Source organism: Rhincodon typus, chromosome 21 (assembly GCF_021869965.1).
Source record: "Rhincodon typus isolate 14 chromosome 21, sRhiTyp1.1, whole genome shotgun sequence".
In the NCBI taxonomy this organism is placed as follows: domain Eukaryota; kingdom Metazoa; phylum Chordata; class Chondrichthyes; order Orectolobiformes; family Rhincodontidae; genus Rhincodon; species Rhincodon typus.
The window spans coordinates 513,787-534,684 of record NC_063352.1 but is presented as its reverse complement, the minus strand read 5'-3'; the positions used below and the strand labels follow the sequence as shown (position 1 = coordinate 534,684).

The window sequence follows — 20,898 nt, the reverse complement described above, 5'->3', positions numbered from 1 at the left end:
AACCCAAGTTTCTCCAACCTCTCCTCATAGTTAATGTCCACCATACCAGGCAACATCCTGGTAAATCTTTTCTGTACCCTCTCCAAAGCCACCACATCCTTCTGGTAGTGTGGCAACCAGAATTGAACACAATATTCCAAATGCGGCCTAACTACGGTTCTATAAAGCTGCAAAATTACTTGCCAATTTTTAAACTCAATGCCCCGGCCGATGAAGGCAAGCATGCCATATGCCTTGTTGACTACCTTTTCCACCTGCGTTGCCACTTTCAGTGACATGTGTACCTGTACACCCACATCCTTCTGCCTATCAGTACTCTTAAGGGTTCTGCCATTTACTGTATATTTTCCATCTGGATTAGACCTTCCAAAATGCATTACCTCACATTTTTCCAGATTAAACTCCATCTACCATCTCTCTGCCCAAGACACTAACCGATCTATATCCTGCTGTAATGGACTTGGAGAAGTTCTTATGCATCTGCTGCTTTTGGTGTTTTTAGGTGTTGAAAGTTTGTAAGGTACCATAGAAGTCTTGTAAATTTCTGAAGTGCCTGCTGTTGATAGTGTACACTGCCATCACTCCATGCCCATAGTGGCAGTGGCTGATTTGTTGCTGATCAAATGGACTGTTTTGTCTTCGATGATGTTGAGCTCCTTGAGTGTAGTTGCAGTGTACTCCTCCAGGCAATTGGAGTGTGTTTGATCACATTTCTGTTTGTGCCTTGTAGGTAGTGAAAAAGACATGTCGGGGGGCTGAGACATTTGTACAGTAAACTTAATATGTGGACTGTTCCTGAAATTGTAAATTATCATAAATATAAATGCAATATGAAGTGCTAGTCATAAAAACTAAACTCATGATTTTATTAATGTTTTAAAATCTGAAAAGTTAAAGTAAATTAAAAATTGATGGGAATATATTCTATGGTCATCAGTGAGATGACAGCTCGTGTTAACTGGTGTAACTTATCCTCAATGTGGAAATTGGAAAGAAGAGTTCAATGAAGTTAAGAAAATAAAAGAGAGAAGGAACTACAGCTTTTCCAATCAGATGTTGCGAAAGGGTTAGGGTTAGGGTTAGGGTTACTTTTTTACTTCAAGCAAAATGTTAAGACAAATTGCTAACCTTTATCTTTGTAGATGTTCTGTGTTATCTGCATTTTCTATTTTTATTTTAGATTTTAAATCTATCTTTATGATGATAATTATTACAACTAAAGTGATTATGTGTTGCAATGAATTGATATAAGAAAACCTAAGTAATTCTAATAATATGCAATTGTTAAATTCTTGAATACGTTTCAGAATTATTTTTGTCAATAAAGTCAAAGCATTCAAGAAACGTAGAATGTTAAATAAATGCTCTCTTCCTGTGCTTTTATAGAGTTTGAAGCAATCAGCTCTCATTTTTTAGAGGATTCAACTCCAGATACAGCATCTGTGTCCACTGAAATATCTCAGTATGACCCCAGCAAACATTCCCCAGTTTTTTATGGTCATATGGTAGCAAAGGTAATATCTGTTTTATTTATTTGTACAATCTAATTGTAAATTGAAAGTTAGTTTATATAGGTATCAAAACTTCTGCAGAAATGATAAAGGCACAATGGAATATCTAAAATAAAGTTGCAATGAACATTACGTAACAGGAATTGAACTTATTCATCAAAGCCAGAATTAACTGCATGCTTCTTGTAATTTACTTTATTCTCACGGCTTTTCTCCACAACAGAATTGCATGGATTTTTCAAGGCCTTCACTAAAGCTAACGAAAACATTGAGACAAAAATACATGGTGTTCATGAGTATTATATTTTTCAGTATTTGTTGCATGAACTATATCCAGGTTTTGGACTTAAAATAAATGGCTTTATCTTCTGAGGTTCTGCCTAAGTACAACTTCTAATATTATGTATTTATCAGTAGTCATTTGGTAGTACCACACCTGAGTATTGCTGAAAAAAACATATTTTGTTGAACCTTTTCATCTTACAGTGATGAAGATATATCACAAGAATAACCAGTCCAGGGGAAATCACACATTAATACTGCATGACAGGAGGGTACTGATTGGTTGGCAAGTGGATCCTGACTGGTAGAGGCAATATACAAATAAAAGTATTGAGTATCACTGGAGAAACAACATGTTTTGTTAAAGATTTGCATCTTGCAGTCATCAGGGCATCCCTCTAAAGCACAAATACCCAAAGGAAAGGGTGAATCAACAATTGTTAATGGAAGAAGTTAGCAAAATAAATTAAAGATTATAGTGGATCAAAGGAAGTAGATTTTAAGAAGCCCAAAAATAGTGATAAGCCTGAGTATTGGGACTAATTTAGGACTCAGAAAAAGAGGAACTAGAAACTGATAAAAAGGGAAAATTGAAAATGAATGCAAGCAAAGGGAGACAATGGCCTTGTGGTATTATCACTGGACTATTATTTCAGAAATTCAGAATCCAGAAATTTCTGTGGGAAATAAAAACCAAAAGAACTGTGAATGCTGTAAATCAATTCTGAGGAAGGGTCACCGGATCCGAAATGTTAACTCTGATTTTTCTTCACAGATTCTGCCAGACCTGTTCAGCTTTTCCAGCAACTTTTGTTTCTATTCCTGTTGTTAATGTTCTGGGGGCCCAGGTTCAAATCCTGAATTCAATTAGAAAATAAAATCTGGAATTAAGAACTACTGATGACCATGAATTGTTGGAAAACCCATCTGGATCATAAGAATGTCCTTCAGGGAAAGGAATCTGCCATCCCAAAGTGGTTTGGGTCTACATGTGACTCTAGACTCACAGCAATGTGGTTGACTCTCAGCAGCCCTCTGAAATGTCCTAGAAGGCACTCAGTTCAAGGGCAACTAGGAATGTGCAATAATGGCTGGCCAGCGATGCCCGTGTCCTGTGAGTGGATTTAAAAAAGGAGGACTCTAAAAGCTTTGTGCTCTCAGGACCAACCCTGATTTTGTAATCAAGCCTGCCAACAAGGGTGGTACTGTTGTTGTCTGGTGTACTGACCTCTACATTGCAGAGGCTAAGTGCCATCTCTTGCACACCTCCTACTCTCTCCACCTGGACCATGACCCAGCCATTGAATGCCAGAATGCAGTGTTTGTGGAACACCTTCAAGGAAAAAGTAGTGGTATTGTGAGGGCGTTTCAAATCCTCACTTTAACAGTCTCTGTTTTATGGAGTAACAAACCCCTCTAGCATCTTGACAAAACTGAAGTTCATTATAACTTCCCGGTGAGTCTTTTCTGAACCTCTCAACTTAAGATTGTGACATCTTTCCCAAATTGCAATGCCCAGAAGTAGACACAATATTTCTGCTGAGACCCAAGCATTGATTTCATAAAGGTTTACTATAACTTCATTTTTGCAATATTTTATGCCCCTATTTATAATGCGAAAGATTTTGACTGGTTTTTCTTCTAAACAATTCTATCTCTCTTGTGTGCACTGTTTTATCCCTTGCATTTCTCCATGCTCCCTATTGCATATCCTCTCATCTATTTTTGTTCCCTTTCCTGTCCTTTTCCTTCCTGTGTTTATGTACTCAACAAAGTAAACATCAATGACAAGTTGTTGAGAAACTGCTTTGTTTCCTCCAGGTACCAGTGGATACATCAGTATTAGAAAACTTCAACGCTGAATATTCACATCCAGCATTTTTAGGTCATGCAATTGTTCAGAAACCTCCTCGTCCTCCAACTCCACCACCCACTCCACCTGTTCCACCACCTGATCAAAAAAATTGTAAGTATAACATGTAGGATAATACTTGTTTCCAACTTAGAGAGTTCTTTAATCAAGGGGTTATTTAAAATACTTAGTTCAAGTTATTAATTGTGTTGTTTAGATGATGTGAATCTTTTGTGCAGTTATTTCAAGGAAGTATTGTTCCTCTTTGATTGAGCCTTAAAGAAGTCTTATTGGGCATGGAGCATGATAGACACTTCTAAGTTACACTCATTCTATTTCATGGGAAGAATAAATGAGCAACATACAGGACATTGTACTTTGGTCAGTATCCAAATAGGTAACAAGTTTTATTTTGATTTTCCTATTCAACTGTTCAGGAAAATATTGCTTTTTCAAGGTTTTGAGGAGAATACTGTAACTAATAATGGCTTCTTTGCTTCATTTAGAATTTTTGTTACTGAAGCCTTTGGGAGACATTCATTCATAGGATATGGGCATCGCTAGCTGGGCCAGCATTTATTGCCTGTCCCTAGTTGCCCTTGAGAAGGTGGTAATGAGGTCCCTTCTTCAAATGCTGCAATCCACCTGCTGTGAGTTAACCCACAATGCTGTTCAGGAGGGAATTCCCAGATTTTGAGCCAGCAACAGTGAAAGAATGACGATATATTTCCAAGTTGGGATGGTGAGCGGCTTGGAGGAGGACTTGAAGGTGGTGGTATTCTCATGTGTCTGCTGCCCTTATCCTTCTATACGGAAGTGGTTATGGGTTTGGAAGGTGCTATCTGAGGATCTTTGGTGAATTTCTGTAGTGCATCTTGTAGATGGTACAGACCACAGCTACTGAGGTTGGCGATGGAGGGAGTGGATGATTGTGGATGTAGTGCCAATCAAGCGGGCTGCTTTGTCCTGGATGGTGTCAAGCTTCTTGAGTGTTGTTGGGGCTGCACTCATCCAGGCAAGTGGGGAATGTTCCATCCCACTCCTGACTTGTCCCTTGGGAAGGTTTTGGGAAGTCAGGAGGTGAGTTATTCACCACAGTAGCCTCTGACCTGCTCTTGCAGCTACTGTGTTTATGTGATGAGTCTAGCTGAATTTCTGGTCAGTGGTAACCCCAAAGATGTTGATAGTGGGGGATTCAGTAATGGTAACACCATTGAATGTCAAGAGGCAGTAGTTAGATTGTTTCTAAATGTAACTATTATATTAAAAATGTTTGGTCCACTAATGTCTTTTAGGGAAGGAAATCTGTCGTCCTTACCTAGTCTGGTCTGCATGTGACTCCAGACCCACAGCAATGTGTTTGACTGTTAATTGCCTACTGCAATGGCATAGCAAGCTACCCAGGCCAGGCACAAACAGGGAGGGAGACCAAATGCTGGCTTTGCCAGTGACACCAACATCCCATGAAAGAATAAAGAATTTGCAAGATGTTTTTCTGAAATTTTGACTACCACATCTATTAATCTGTGCATTTAAAGTCTTGTATATGACGTGTAGTTCTCGTTTATACTGTTCTTCCCTGTAACACTTTTTTTATTGTCAACATTCAAAACTCCCTCTGTAAGTATTATTAACGGTGGGAAAATACAATCTAAACAGGTTAACATTTCGAAATTGGGAAATCATTGGCAGGATTTTCTCCCAATGAGGGCCACTAGCTGGGATATGGGTTTGTCAGCATCATCAAACCTCGAAACATTCTGCCCAGAGGTAGGATCAGGATCATTTCCAAGTGGTGGGTTGCCAACTGAGGGAGTTAATGGCCTATTATCAGAGGCTTACTAGAAGTTTCAAGCCTGTACAAGACATCGCCATCTAGGCCATCCACCTGTAATGAAGGCAGCAGTCCAAACAGTCAGTGCTCCAGGCCTTCTTTACTTTGAGGATTTCTTTACTTGCCCAGCTGAAGTGTTGACTGCCAGAATGGTTTGTCTTCACACTGATAGCACAGCTATGAAGTCCATCTTTTAATTGAAAATGTTTATAATTTGCAGAAAAGGCATCTCAAAATAGACGTTTCCTCTTGAACAACAGTCTCCCACTCCTCTATTCGAAGATCTCCTATTAAAACTCTAGCTTTGAGAGGTCATGAGGAATAGGTCAGTAGTAATGCAAGGGCAGACACTTAAGGTGACACTGGATAACACTCGGCAAAGATATGTTCCGGTGAATAAGAATAAAGAGGCAAAACTATTTAATTCTTTGAATATTAGTGGCAGTTCAGAAGTTGCCACATCAGAATAAGAACCCACGGAGTTGAAAGTATCATATTAGCAAGTATAAAAGATCGGTTAGCTAAGAGGAAACAAGTAGAAGTGATAACTAGGTCATTTTAGGTTTGGCAAGATGTACAAAGAGAAGTGCGGCACAGGAACAGGCCCTTTGCACCCCCCCCCCCCCACCCCCCCCCCCCCCCCCCCGGCCAATCCCCTCCGCCCCCGCCCAAGCCTGTGCCGATCATCATGCTCTAAATAAACTAAAACACAAACCTCCTGCCCTTACTCAGTCTGGATCTCTCTGATCCCTCCTTATATATGTAAACATCTAGATGCCCCTTAAATGTCGCCGACATGCCTACTTCCATCACCTCCTTTGGCAGTGCATTCCAGGCTCCTACCACTCTCTGCATGAAAAACTCCCTTTGCACATCTCCCGTAAACTTTCCCTCTCTCATCTTAAACCTGTGCCCCCTTGTAATTGAAACTTCAACCCTGGGAAAAAACCTCTGACTATCCACCCTATCTATGCCTCACATAATTTTGTAGACCTCTATCAGGTCTCCTCTCGGCTGCTGTCTTTCTAGTGAAAACAATCCTAGTCTTTTTAACCTTTCCTCATAGCCAATGCCCCCAACATCCTGGTGAACCTTCTCTGTACTGTCTCCAAAGCTTCCACGTCCTTCTGGTAGTGTGGTGACCAGAACTGCAGACAATACTCCAATTACAGCTGAACAAGAGTTTTACATAGCTGCAATATGGTTTGCCAATTCTTGTACTCCATGCCCCTGCCAATGGAGGCAAGAGTACCATATGGCTTCTTATTCACCTTGGCCACCTGTGTTGCCACTTTTACGGAACTGGGGACCTGCACATCCAGGTCTGTCTGCATACTAATATTCTTAAGGGTTCTGACACCCACATTAAAATTCACACCTAAATTTGATCCTCCAAAATGCATCACCTCGCATTTGTCTGGTCAACAGGACTTTAAGCTAGAAAGCGGGGGTAAGGGAATGGTGAAACTTGCCCCAGTGGGAAACAAAGCAGCAGGTTAAGATCTACAGTGGTGGATTCAACTATGTGGAAAAATATGAAAGAAATGACCGGGAAGGAGAACTTAGGAGAGGTTATTAACGTCTCCAGCACAGACACAAATAGGACAGAGTGTTTGGAAAGAGCTAGCAATCAAATACTGGAAAAACGAATGAAAATGAGAAGAAGGAGGTTAGTACATGACTGAAGGTATTATATCTGAATGCACGCAGTGTAAGGAATAAGGTAAATGAGCTTGTGGCGCAGATTGAAACTGGCAGGTATGACGTGGTAGGCGTCACGGAGACATGGCTACCAGGAGATCAGGATTAGGAACTGAATATCCAAGGATATACATCCTATAGAAAAGGTAGGCAGGTGGGCAGAGGGGGTGGGTTGCCTTATTAGTGAGAAATGAAATTAAATCAGTAGGAAGAAACAAAGTAGGGTCAGATGGTGTAGAATCTGTGTGGGTAGAATTGATTAACCGCAAAGGTAAAAAACCCTAGTTGGATTTGTGTACAGGCCTCCAAACAGTAGTCAGGAGCTGGGGCGCAAGATACACCAGGAGATAAAAAAGGTGTGTAAGAAAGGCAAAGTCACAGTGATCATGGGGGATTTCAATATGCAGCTGGACTGGGAAAATCATGTTGGTAGTGGATTGCAAGAAAAGGAGTTTGTGGAATGTCTACAAGATGGCTTTTTGGAGCAGCTCGTGGTGGAGCCCACAATAGAACAGGCAACACTGGATTTAGTGTTGTGCAGTGAGGCAGACTTGATAATGGGGGCTTAAGGCAAAGGAACCCTTAGGAGGCAGTGATCATAAGATGATAGAATTTACTCTGCAATTTGAGAGGGAGAAGATAGAATCAGAGGTAACGGTATTACAGCTGAATAAAGGCGACTACAGCGGTATGAGGGAGGAGCTGGGCAGAAATGACTGGAAGAGGAGCCTAGCAGGAAAGACAGTGGAACAGCAATGGCAGGAATTTCTGGGAGTAATTCAGGAGAAGCAGCAAAAATTCATCCCGAGGAAAAGAAGCATGGTACAGGGAGGATGAGGCAACCATGGCTGACTAAGAAGTCAGGGATAGCATAAAAGCAAAAGAGAAAGCATATAATGTGGCAAAGAGCAGTGGGAAACCAGAGGACAGGGAAGCTTACAGAGACCAACAGAGGGCAACAAAAAAAGAAATAATGAGGGAGAACATTAAGCGTAAGGGTAAGCTAGCCAGTAATATGAATGAAGACTGTAAGAGTTTCTTTAGCTATATAAAGGGCAAAAGAGAGGCAAAAGTGGACATTGGACCACTGGTAAATAACGGTGTAGAGACAGTTGTGGGGAACAAGGAAATGGCTGAGAAACTGAATAATTTCTTTGCGTCAGTCTTCATGGTGGAAGACATGTGTAATCTCCCAAAAATTCAAGAGAGTCAGGGGCAGAGCTGAGTATGGTGGCCATCACCAAGGAAAAGGTGCTAGTAAAACTTGGCGTGAAGGTGGACAAAGTCAGCATGGTTTCGTCAAGGGGAGGCCATGCCTGACAAATCTGCTAGAATTCTTTGAGGAAGTAACGAGCAGGGTAGACCGAGGAGAGCCAATGGATGTTATCTACCTGGTCTTCCAGAAGGCCTTTGACAAGGTGCCGCACAGGAGGCTGCTGAGTAAGGTAAGGACCCATGGTGTTAGAGGCGAGGTGCTAGCATGGATAGAAGATTGGCTGTCTGGCAGAAAGCAGAGATTAGGGATAAAAGGGTCTTTCTCAGGATGGCAGCCAGTGACAAGTGGTGTTCCGCAAGGGTCAGCGCTGCGGCCACAACTTTTCACTTTGTACATTAATGATCTAGATGAAGGAACTGTGGGCATTCTGGCTAAGTTTGCAGACAATACAAAGATAGGTGGAGGGACAGGTAGTACTGAGGAGGTAGGGAGGCTGCAGAAGGATTTGGACAGGTTAGGAGAGTGGGCAAAGAAGTGGCAGATGGAGTGCAATGTGGGAAAGTGGGAGGTCATGCACTTTGGTAAGAAGAATAAAAGCATGGACTATTTTGTAAATGGGGAGAAAATCCAGAAGTCTGAAGTGCAAAGAGACTTGGGGGTTCTTGTCCAGGATTCTGTCAAGGTAAACTTGTAGGTTGAGTCAGTAGTCAGGAAGGCAAATGTAATGTTGGCATTTATTTTGAGACAGCTTGAATATAAAAGCAGGGATATACTACTGAGGCTTTATAAGGCTCTGGTCATGCCACATTTGGAGTATTGTGTGCAGTTTTGGGCGCCATATCTCAGGAAGGATGTACTGGCCCTGGAGTGGGTTCAGAGGAGGTTCACGGGAATGGTCCCAGGAATGGTCTATGTTCCATATGTTCATATATGTTCTACCTCTCTATTCCAGCCTTAAAAATATTCAATGCCATAGGTTCCACAACACTCTGAGGTAAAAGAAATTCCATACAACCACAACCTTTTGAGCGAAGAAATCCTCTTCATTTTAGCCCTGAATCATCAGCCTCTTATTCTGAGATTTGTACCCCTGTGTTTTAGATTCCCCAACGAGCAGGAACAATCTCTCAGCATCTACCCTGTCAAACCTCTTCAGAATGGAGCTGTTTCAATGATAACACCTCTCATTCTTCTGCACTCCAGAGAATATAGATGCAGTTTACTCAGTAACTCAGTAGAACATACAATGGTCCCAGCTTAACATATGAGGAATGTTTGAGGACTCTGGGACTATACTCATTGGAGTTTAGAAGGATGAGGGGGGTTCTAATTGAAACTTACAGAATACTAAATGACCTGGACAGAATGAATGTTGGGAAGATGCCTCCATTGGTAGGAAAGACTAGGACCCGAGGGCACAGCCTTAGAGTAAAGGGAAGACCTTTTAGAACGGAGATAAGGAGAAACTTCTTCAGCCAGAGAGTGGTGAACCTATGGAATTCACTGCCACAGAAGGCTGTGGAGGCCAGGTCATTGAGTACATTTAAGACTGAGATAAATAGGTTCTTGATTATCAAAGGGATCAAGGGTAATGGGGAGAAAGCGGGAGAGTGGGGTTGAGAAACTTATCAGCCAAGATTGATTGGCGGAGCAGACTCGATGGGCCAAATGGCCTAATTTCTGCTCCTATATCTTATGTTCTTATGGTCTTAAACTCCATCTGCCATTTCTGTGCCCAAGTTGCCAATCTATCTATATCCTAGATAACAAGGTGTAGAGCTGGATGAACACAGCAGGCCAAGCAGCATCAGAGGAACAGGAAAGCTGACATTTCGGGTTGGGACCCTTCTTCAGAAATGGGGGAGGGGAAGGGTATTCTGAAATAAAAAGGGGAGAGGGGGAGGCGGATAGAAGATGGATAAAGGAGAAGATAGGTGAAGAGGAGACAGACAGGTCAAAGAGGTGGGGTTGGAGCCAGTAAAGGTGAGTGTAGGTGGGGAGTTAGGGAAGGGATAGGTCAGTCCAGGGAGGACGGACAGGTAAAGGAGGCAGGATGAGGTTAGTGGGTAGGAGATGGGGGTGGGGCTTGAGGTGGGAGGAATGGTTAGGGAGGCGGGGACAAGCTGGGCTGGTTTTGGGATGCAGTCAGGGGAGGGGAGATTTTGAAGATTGTGAAGTCCACATTGATACCCTTGGGCTGCAGGGTGCCCAAGCAAAATATGAGGTGATGTTCCTGTAGCCTTTGGGTGGCATCGTTGTGGCAATGCAAGAGGCCCAGGATGGACATGTCGTCTGAGGAATGGGAGGGGGAGTTGAAATGGTTCGCGACTGGGAGGTGTAGTTGTTTGTTGTGAACCGAGCGTAGGTGTTCCACAAAACGGTCTCCAAGCCTCCACTATATCTATATCCTGTTGTGTCCTTTCACAATCGTTGGCACTATCAGCAACTCCCACAATCTTTCTGTTATTTGCAAACTTACTAATCAGACCACCCACATTCTCCTCCAGATCATTTATATATATTACAAACAACAGAGGACCTAAGACTGATCCCTGTGGAACAACACTAGTTGCCGGTCTCCATTATTAAAAACACTCTTCCACTGCTACCCTCTGTCTTCTATGGCCAAGCCAGTTTTGTATCCATCTAGCCAGCCCACCCCGAATCCCATGTGATTTTAGTTTTTGTACCAATCTGCCATGTGGGACTTTATCAAATGCCTTACTGAAGTCCATATGAACTACATCCACAGCCCTTCTCTCATCAATTATCTTTGTCACCTCTTCGAAAAATTCAATCAGGTTGGTGAGATATGACCTGCCCCATACAAAAACCATGCTACCTGTCACTAACTAGTCTGTTTTCTTCCAAATGTGTACATATCTTGTCCCTCCGTATCTTCTCCAAGAGCTTCCCCACCATAGGTGTCAGGCTCACTGGCCTATAATTTCCTGGATTATCCCTGCTTCATTTCTTAAACAAGGGAACAAGATTGGCTAATCTCCAGTCCTCTGGAACCTCACCTGTGGTCAAAGAAGATGTGAGATATCTGCTAATGTCCCAGCTATTTCTTCCCTTGCCTCTTGCAATAACCCTGGATTGATCCCATTTGGCCCCAGGGACTTGTCTACTTTAATGCAATTTAGGAAATCCAAAATTTTCACCTTCAATATATTGACATTCTTTGGAGTATTCACAGACTCATCCCTGACCTCAACATCATTCAAGTCCTTCTCCTCGGTGAATATCGATGCAAAGTACTTATTAAGGATCTCTCCCACTTCCTGTGGCTCCACACAGAACTTCCCTCCTTTTTCCTTGAGGGGGCCTACTTCATCCCTTGCTACCCTCTTTCTTCTCATATATGCATAAAAAGTCTTGGGATTCTCCTTGACACTGTTTGCTGAAGACATTTCATGGCCCGTAATTCTGCGTTTAACTTCCTTCCTAATTTCTCTATATCCTCAAGGGTTTTGTAAGTTTGTAGCTGTCTAGACCTGTCATATGCTTCCTTTTTCCTTTTATTAAGCTTACAGTTTCCCTTGTCATCCATAGTTCCTGAATCCTGTAATTCCTATCCTTCAGTTTTGCAGGGACATGCATGTCCTGAATTTTAATCAACTGGTCTTTAAAAGCCTCCCACATGCCAGACATAGATTTACCCTCAACTAACTGCTCCCAGTCCACATTCCCCAGTTCCTGTCTAATTTGGATGTAATTGGCCCTTGCCCAAGTACGTACCCTCACCCGAGGGCCACTCTTGTCCTTGTCCGTGACTACTCGAAATCTTATGGAGTTATGGTCACTAAGCCCAAAATGCTCTCCTACTGAAACATTGATCACCTGTCCTGGCTCTTTCCTTAATACCAAGTCGAGTATGGCCTCCTGTCTGATTGGATTGTCAACATACTGGCTCAAAAAGCCCTCCTGGTCACATCTAACAAATTGCTGTCCATCTGAGCCCCTGGCTGTAAAGGGAGTCCCAGTCAATAATAGGAAAGTTGAAGTCACCCACCACAACTACCTGCTTTTTTCACACTTTTCGAGTATCTGACTATATATCTGCTCCTGTAACGTGTGGAGATTTTCACCACTATGGACAGTCAGTGAAAGACATTTGAAATCCTAAGTCCCATCTCGAACCCAACATTTCCTGTTATTGCCAGGTGGAATAGGAGAGAGGATAGGGGAGTGCAGGCTGTGCCTCATGCATGCGCAGTTTTAGGAGACAACTGCCCATTTAAATAATTTGCTGCATCCATTCAAATCAGATTCTGGAATTCATGATGTCTCGAACTCAGTGTGTGTAGATTACGCCATGTCTATTCTTGGTGAATTTGTTTTGGGTAGCCGAGGTACCCCTTTAGAGAACTGAGGCACTCCAGTGTATGGAGTCGTAGGCAGGACAGCGATGGAGTTAAGCATTCTTTGGTGGGGTATCAGGTACACTGCAATTATTAGCTGTACAGAAGATTGTCTGTAAAAGGTGCATAAACCTCTTAGGAATTGTCAGGCCTGTACCATACTTTAAAATCTGTAAAGAACTGTCAAGACCGATCAAGAAAGTGTCAAACCTGTCAAGAAATGTCAAATATGTCGAAGACCTGTCAAATTTTGATTTTATGAATTGAGGGTTCTTTTTATTTATTCAAGGAATGTAGGCATTGCTGGCTGAGTCACTATATATTGCGCATCCTAAATTACCGCTTGAATTAAATGGCTTGTCAGGGCCATTTCAGAGGCCAGTTAAATATCAACCAAATTGCTATAAGTCTGGAGTCATAAGTAAGCCAGACCAGGGAAGAAGGGCAGATCTCCTTCTGTAAATTTAGATGTGTTTTTACAAAATTGACTGTGGCTACATGGTGCCATTAGGCCAGCTCTTAATTTCAGATTGTTATTGAATTCAATTTCACCATCTGCCGTGTTGCAATTCCAATCCAGGAATTCCAATTCCAGAGCATCTGTCAGGGATTTTGCAATACTTATCCAATAACATTACCATTGCGCCACTGCCTTCCGGTGTGCTGATCTCAATAATGTGTAGTCTGCAAAGTAGAACTTTAAGTAATAGAACCTTATTTTTGGATTGGTACACATTCATTTTTGTGTTTGGATAGGTAATTGTGGATATGAGGTGTGTTGGCATAGTAAGTGAAAAGGGAAAGGGTAATGGGTTTAAGAAGGCACTGAGTTGGCATGGGGGTAAGAGGGGCTATGAGGATGTGTAGGGGGCCTGGGGTGGCATAAGTTGTCATAGATAATGATGATGAGGGAGAGTTGGGGAAGGAGGAGGCTGGAGGAATATTGTATTTTTTAAAGTGTTAATTTTTGGAGACAAGCTTTCTTAGAATCCAGTAGCCACCACATTTCTTCCAGAGTTTCTATCCAATCTAGCCCAAACCCATGCCACGAACTGAAAGAGGAGTGAAAATGGTCATTTTTTAAGGTGAGTTTGCAGAACAATGATGTCTTGCTAAATGTGTACACCTGACTCAGGAACAAAAATGGGAGCCAAAGATTGTGACAGAAAGAGTGACAAAAGGATATTTCACTTTGTTGGGGAGACCTAAATTGGGGGACTCTGTTTAAAAGAAAAGGGTCTTTCAGTGAAGGTGGAGAGAGGAATCTTCTTTTCTCTGAGGGAATAGTGAGTCTTTGGAACTTGCCAGGTGACTGTTTCTCTCATAATGCAGTGTAATAATCTAGGCATATAATCTTCACATATCTGTTAAAGCACTTAGGAACTGTTTTGCCCCTGTACTGTACTTCATTTTAAACCATTGCCTTCAGGTGTGATGGGGAATACCAGGATATTAGTAGGGATCAGGGACAGGCAGTGCTGGATAAATAGCCTGTAAACTACTGAATGTGCACCTAAAATGGAGTATGTCTTAAATTAGCTACTCAAATGGAGGTGGTCATTATCATTCAACTGAATGCTGGGAAGCAGCTGGAAGGTAAACCAAGTGGAAATAATGTACAAGCATGTGGAAGGCTGATCTTTGGCATTGATGCAAAGCAGATTGACACAATGAAAAAGAAAATTGGCTGGCATGCAAAAATGCATTATAAATTTGATTTATCCCATTTTCATTTGTACCTTCTTTTACATTATTAGGACATTTCAGAGCATTTCCCAACCAAATAATTACTTCTGAAGAAAAAACAGAAATTGCTAAGAAACTCAGCACATCTGGCAGTGCCTGTAGCGAAAAAGCAGAGTTAACGTTCAGGTTCAGTGACCCTTCTTCAGAACTATGAGATGCTTCATGGGTGACTTCAACTTTCCAAATATTGATTGGAAACTTTTTACTTGTAATAGTTTAGATGGAGCAGATTTTGTCCAGTGCGTTCAGGAAGGATTCCTGACACAGTATGCAGACAGACCAACACGAGGAGAGGCCACTTTGGATTTGGTGCTTGGCAACGAACCGGGCCAAGTGTTAGACCTGTTGGTAGGAGAGCATTTTGGTGGTAGCGATCATAAGTCTGTTTCTTTCACGATAGTCATGGATAAGGAGAGGTACGTACGGCAGGGTGAAGTTTACAGTTGGGGGAAAGGTAATTACAATTCAGTTAGGCAAGAACTGGGTAACATAAATTGGGAACAGATGCTGTCAGGGAAGAGCACCACAGAAATGTGGAGATTGTTTAAGGAATGCATACTGCGTGTGCTCGATATATTTGTCCCTTGCAGGCAGAGAAGATGCGGTCGAGTGAGGGAGCCATAGTTCTCAAGAGAGGTCGAACAACTGGTTAAGAGGAAGAAGGAGGCTTATGTAAGGTTTAGGAAAAGAGGAACGGAAAAGGCTCTAGAGGGATACAAGTTAGCCAGGAAGGAGCTGAAGAAAGGGCTCAGGAGAGCTATAAGGGGACATGAGAAAACCTTGGCGGATAGGATCAAGGAAAACTCCAAGGCTTTTACGCGTATGTGCAGAACAAGAGAATGACCAGAGAAAGGGTAGGGCCGATCAAGGATTGTAAAGGGAATTTGTGCACAGAGCCTAAAGAGATAGGAGAGGTCCTTAATGAATACTTTTCTTCAGTATTCACAACTGAGAGGGACCTAGTTGTAGAGGAGGGCGTTGTGAAACAGGCAGGTAGGCTAGAGGAGATTGATGTAAGTAAAGAGATGTGCTACGAATTCTGAGGAAGTTGAAGATAGATAAGTACCCCGGGCCTGATGGGATTTATCCAAGGATTCTATGGGAAGCGAGGGACGAGATCGCAGGGCCTTTGGCAATGATCTTTTCGTCCTCACTGTCCACGGGTATAGTGCCGGAAGATTGGAAAGAGGCAAACGTCATTCCCTTGTTCAAAAAAGGGAACAGGGATAACACCGGAAATTACAGGCCAGTTAGTCTTACTTCAGTGGTGGGCAAATTATTGGAAAGGGCTCTGAGAGACAGGATTTATGATCACTTGGAAAGGCACAGTTTGATTCGTGATAGTCAGCATGGATTTGTGAGAGGTAGATCATGCCTCACAAGCCTTATTGAATTCTTTGAAGAGGTGACCAAACACGTGGATGAAGGTGGAGCAGTGGATGTGGTATACATGGATTTAAGTAAGGCGTTTGATAAGGTTCCCATGGTAGGCTCATGCAGAAGGTAAGGAGGCATGGGAACCCTAACCACCAACCTCCGGATCCAACGCATCATCCTCCGACACTTCCGCCATCTGCAATCCGACCCCACCACCAAAGACATCTTTCCCTCCCCACCCTTATCTGCTTTCCGGAAGGACAACTCTCTCCGTGACTCCCTTGTCTGCTCCACACTCCCCTCCAGCTCCACCACACCCGGCACTTTTCCCTGCAACCGCAGGAAGTGCTACACCTGCCCCCATACCTCCTCCCTCACCCCCATCCCAGGCCCCAAGAAGACGTTCCACATCAAGCAGATGTTCACCTGCACATCTGCCAATGTGGTATACTGCATCCGCTGTACCCGGTGTGGCTTTCTCTACATCGGGGAAACCAAGCGGAGACTCGGGGAGCGCTTTGCAGAACACCTACGCTCGGTTCGCAATAAACAACTGCACCTCCCAGTCACGAACCATTTCAACTCCCCCTCCCATTCCTCAGACGACATGTCCATCCTGGGCCTCCTGCAGTGCCACAACGATGCCACCCGAAGGTTGCAGGAACAGCAACTCATATTCCGCTTGGGAACCCTGCAGCCCAATGGTATCAATGTGGATTTCACAAGTTTCAAAATCTCCCCTCCCCCTACCGCATCCCAAAACCAGTCCAGCTCGTCCCTGCCTCCCTAACCTGTTCTTCCTCCCACCTATCCCCTCCTCCCACCTCAAGCCGCACCTCCATCTCCTACCGACCAACCTCATCCCGCCCCCGTGACCTGTCCGTCCTCCCTGGACTGACCTATCCCCTTCCTAACTCCCTACCTACACTCACCTTTACTGGCTCCATCCCCGCCTCTTCGACCTGTTTGTTTCCTCTCCACCTATCCTCTCCTCTATCCCTCTTCTATCCGCCTCCCACTCTCTCCCTATTTATTTCAGAACCCCCTTCCCCTCCCCCTTTTCTGATGAAGGGTCTAGGCCCGAAACGTCAGCCTGTCTGCTCCTATGATGCTGCTTGGCCTGCTGTGTTCATCCAGCCCTGCACCTTGTTTTCATGGGATAGGGGGAAATGTGGCAGATTGGATTCAGAATTGGCTGACCCTTAGAAAACAAAGGGTGGTAGTGGACGGAAAATATTCAACATGGTGCTCAGTTATGAGTGGTGTACCACAAGGATCTATTCTGGGTCCTCTTCTATTTGTGATTTTTGTAAATGATTTGGATGAAGGAGTGGAAGGGCGCATTAGTAAGTTCGCGGACGATACGAAGGTGGGTTACGTTGTGGACAGTGCAGAGGGCTGTTCTAGGTTACAAAGGAACAATGATAGACTGCAGAGCTGGGCTGAGAATTGGCAGATGGAGTTTAACCCTGAAAAGTGTGAGGTGATTCATTTTGGAAGGACTAACTTGAAAGCAGAATACAGGGTTAACGGAAAGATTCTTGGCAGTGTGGAGGAGCAGAGGGATCTTGGAGTTCATGTTCACAGTTCCCTGAGAGCTGCTACCCAGGTGGATAGAGTTGTTAAGAAGGCGTATGGTGTGTTAGCTTTCATTAATAGGGGGATTGAGTTCAAGAGCTGTGAAGTTATGCTCCAGCTATCCAAAAGCCTGGTTCGGCCACATCTGGAGTATTGTGTCCAGTTCTGGTCGCCTCATTACAGGAAAGGTGTGGAAGCATTGGAAAAGGTGCAGAGGAGATTTACCAGGATATTGCCTGGAATGGAGGGAAGGTCTTACAAGGAAAGGTTGAGAGAGCTGGGGCTTTTCTCTTTAGAACGACGAAGGATGAGAGGTGACTTGATAGAGGTGTACAAAATGATCAGCGGTATAGATAGAGTGGACAGCCAGAGACTTTTTCCTAGGGTGGAGGTAGCTTTTACGAGGGGACATAGTTTTAAAGTGAAAGGAGGCAGATATCGGGGAAACGTCAGAGGTAGGTTCTTTACTCAGAGAGTGGTAGGGGCGTGGAATGCATTGCCAGAGAGGGTAGTGGAGTCGGCCTCATTAGGGGCATTTAAGTGGCTATTAGATAGGCATATGGATGACAGTATAAGGTAGCGGTGGAGGTTACATAGACCCTAGGTTTAGGGTAAAAGTTTGGCACAACATCATGGGCTGAAGGACCTTTACTGTGCTGTACTATTCTATGTTTTATGTTCACAGATGCTGCCAGACCTGCTGAGTTTCTCCAGCAATTTCTGCTTTTGTTTCAGATACCTCGCATCCGCAGTTCTTTGTTTTAATAACTTCTGAAGTTTTAATTACGGTTATGTCACTCAGCATAGTTCCTCAAATCAGTGATAAGAGTAGTCCTCAGGTGAAAGTAATAAATTGGGGCAAGGCTCACTCCCACAGGAACTGGGAGAATGTAGAGAGGCGGCAGCTGTTTGAGGGTAAATTCCCATCTGTCATATGGGAATCTTTTAGTTGAATAGAGTTCAGGACCAGCAGGTTTCTGTGAAAACAAGAATGGCAAGATCCAGGACCTTAGATAATAAGAGAAATTGAGAGTTTGGTCAAAATGAAAAGAGAGATATGCGTAAGATTCAGGAAATTGAAGACAGACAGACCCTCAAAGAATAGGAAGATGGCGAGAAAAAACTTAAACAAGTAATCAGGAGGGCAAAAAGAGACCAGGAGATGTGTTTGGCAAACAGGATTAAGGAAAAATCCTAAAATGATTTCTACATATATAAGGAGCAAGAGGGTAGCTAAGGAAAGAGTAAGCCCAAACTCAAGGACAAAGGAGAGAATTTATGCCTGGAACTGAAGGAAGTGGGTGAAGTCCTTAATGAATACTTTGCTTCAGTATTCACAAAGGAGAAGGACATGGTGGATGCTGAGTCCAGAGAGGCGGTGGAGGCAGATATAACAGCAATGTTTAAAAGGCACCTTGAAGGTATATGAATAGACAGGGAATAGAGGGATATGGACCATGTAGAAACAAAAGCTTTTTAGTTTAGAAAGGCATCATATGTTGGCACAGACATGGGCTGAGGGCCCTGTTCCTGTGCTGTAATGCTCTTCGTTCTTCGCTCTTCGTTCTTTGAATGGCCACTCTCATTTGGTGTTGTAATGGGATTTTTTTGCCTCCATCTGCGCAGGCAGATAGAACATGGTTATGTTTAAGGCATCTTTAAACAACACATTGTTCTCTGAGTACTCCGTTGAAATGTCAGCCCAGTTTACATGCTCAATCCCTAAAAGTGAACATTGAATCCATAAACTTCAGGGTCAGGGTTGAGAATGTTACCACCTAACCCTACTTTTACCTTCCATGCTTTCACAGCACAAGCCTTCCTATGCTGACTATGGTACAACATACAAACTAAAGTACAATAAACTATTTTGTAACACTGTAAGTGAGGAATGCTATCATAAATCCAAAACTAGTAGGCATTTGCTGTTTCATATATCCTAGTTATTTCCCTTCCTTGTGACAGTGACAAATGCTGCGATACCGGACATCTCAAATACATCATCTGTGGAGTCTGGTGGAAAAGCCTGACAGTGAGTGAGAGCACTTTCTTTGAGGACACCATTATAGAACCAACCTCATCATCTAAAGTTCACTCATGACCATGTTCTCGCAACAGTTATGGGATTAGAACATAGAAACATAGAACAGTATAGCACATTACAGGCCCTTCAGCCCATGATGTTGCGCCGACCTATTATCTTACTGTAAGATCAAACTACCTTGCATACCCTACATTTTACTATCATCCATGTGCCTATCCAAGAGTCGCTTAAGTGTCCCGAATGTATCTGACTCCACTACCACTGCCGGCAGCGCATTGCACACGCCCACCACTCTCTGTGTGAAGAACCTACCTCTGACATCTCCCCTTTACCTTCCTCCAAGCACCTTAAAATTATGCCCCCTTGTAATAGTCATTTCCGCCCTGGGAAAAAGTCTCTGACTATCCACTCTATCTATGCCTCTCATCATCATGTACATCTCTATCAAGTCACTTCTCATCCTTCTTCGCTCCAGTGAAAAAAGCCTTAGCTCCCTCAACCTTTCCCCATAAGTCCTGCCCTCCAGTCCAGGCAGCATCCTGGTAAATCTCCTCTGCACCCTCTCTAAAACTTCCACATCTTTCCTATAATGAGGTGACGAGAAATGGGCACAATATTCCAAGTGTGGTCTAACCAGGGTTTTATAGAGCTGCAGCATAACCTCACGGCTCTTAAACTCAATTCCCCTGCCAATGAAAGCCAACACACCATATGCTTTCTTTACAACCCTGTCAGCTTGGGTGGCAATTTTGAGGGATCTATTGCCCTGGACCCCAAGATCCCTCTGTTCCTCCACACTGCCAAGAATCCTGCCATTAACCCTGTATTCTGCATTCAAATTCAACCTTCCAAAATGAATCACTTCACACTTTTCTGGGTTGAATTCCATCTGCCACTTCTTTGCCCAACTCTGCATCCTGTCAATGTCCTGTTGCAACCTACAACAGCCCTCCACACTATCCACAACTCCACCAACCTTTGTGTCATCGGCAAACCTACTAACCCACCCTTCCACTTCCTCATCCAAGTCATTTATAAAGATCACAAAGAGCAGAGGTCCCAGAACAGATCCCTGCGAAACACCACTGGTCACCGAGCTCCAGGCTGAATACTTTCCATCTACTACCGCCCTCTGTCTTCTATTGGACAGCCAATTCTGTATCCAGAAAGCCAAATTTCCATTTCCCTGAATCCCATGCCTCCTTACTTTCTGAATGAGCCTACCATGGGGAACCTTATCAAATGTCTTGTTAAAATCCATATACACCACATCCACTGCTCTACCTTCATCAATGTGTTTTGTCATATCCTCAAAGAATTCAATAAGACTTGTGAGGCGTGACCTATCCCTCACAAAGCCATGCTGACTATTTCTAATCAAACTGTGCTTTCC

The 20,898-nt window shown here is 43.3% G+C and overlaps 1 protein-coding gene across 1 annotated transcript in view; it reads left to right on the top strand.

Moving 5' to 3' along the window:
• The first annotated feature begins 1,390 nt into the window (after nucleotides 1–1,390).
• The window catches only part of iqck (IQ motif containing K), a 65,895-nt gene continuing 46,387 nt past the window's right edge, over nucleotides 1,391–20,898 (top strand). The window contains exons 1-2 of the mRNA XM_048609615.1: nucleotides 1,391–1,514; nucleotides 3,615–3,759. Of these exons, the coding sequence (XP_048465572.1) occupies nucleotides 1,503–1,514; nucleotides 3,615–3,759 (157 nt within the window). The 5' untranslated portion in view covers nucleotides 1,391–1,502. The remainder of the gene's footprint in view (nucleotides 1,515–3,614; nucleotides 3,760–20,898) is intronic.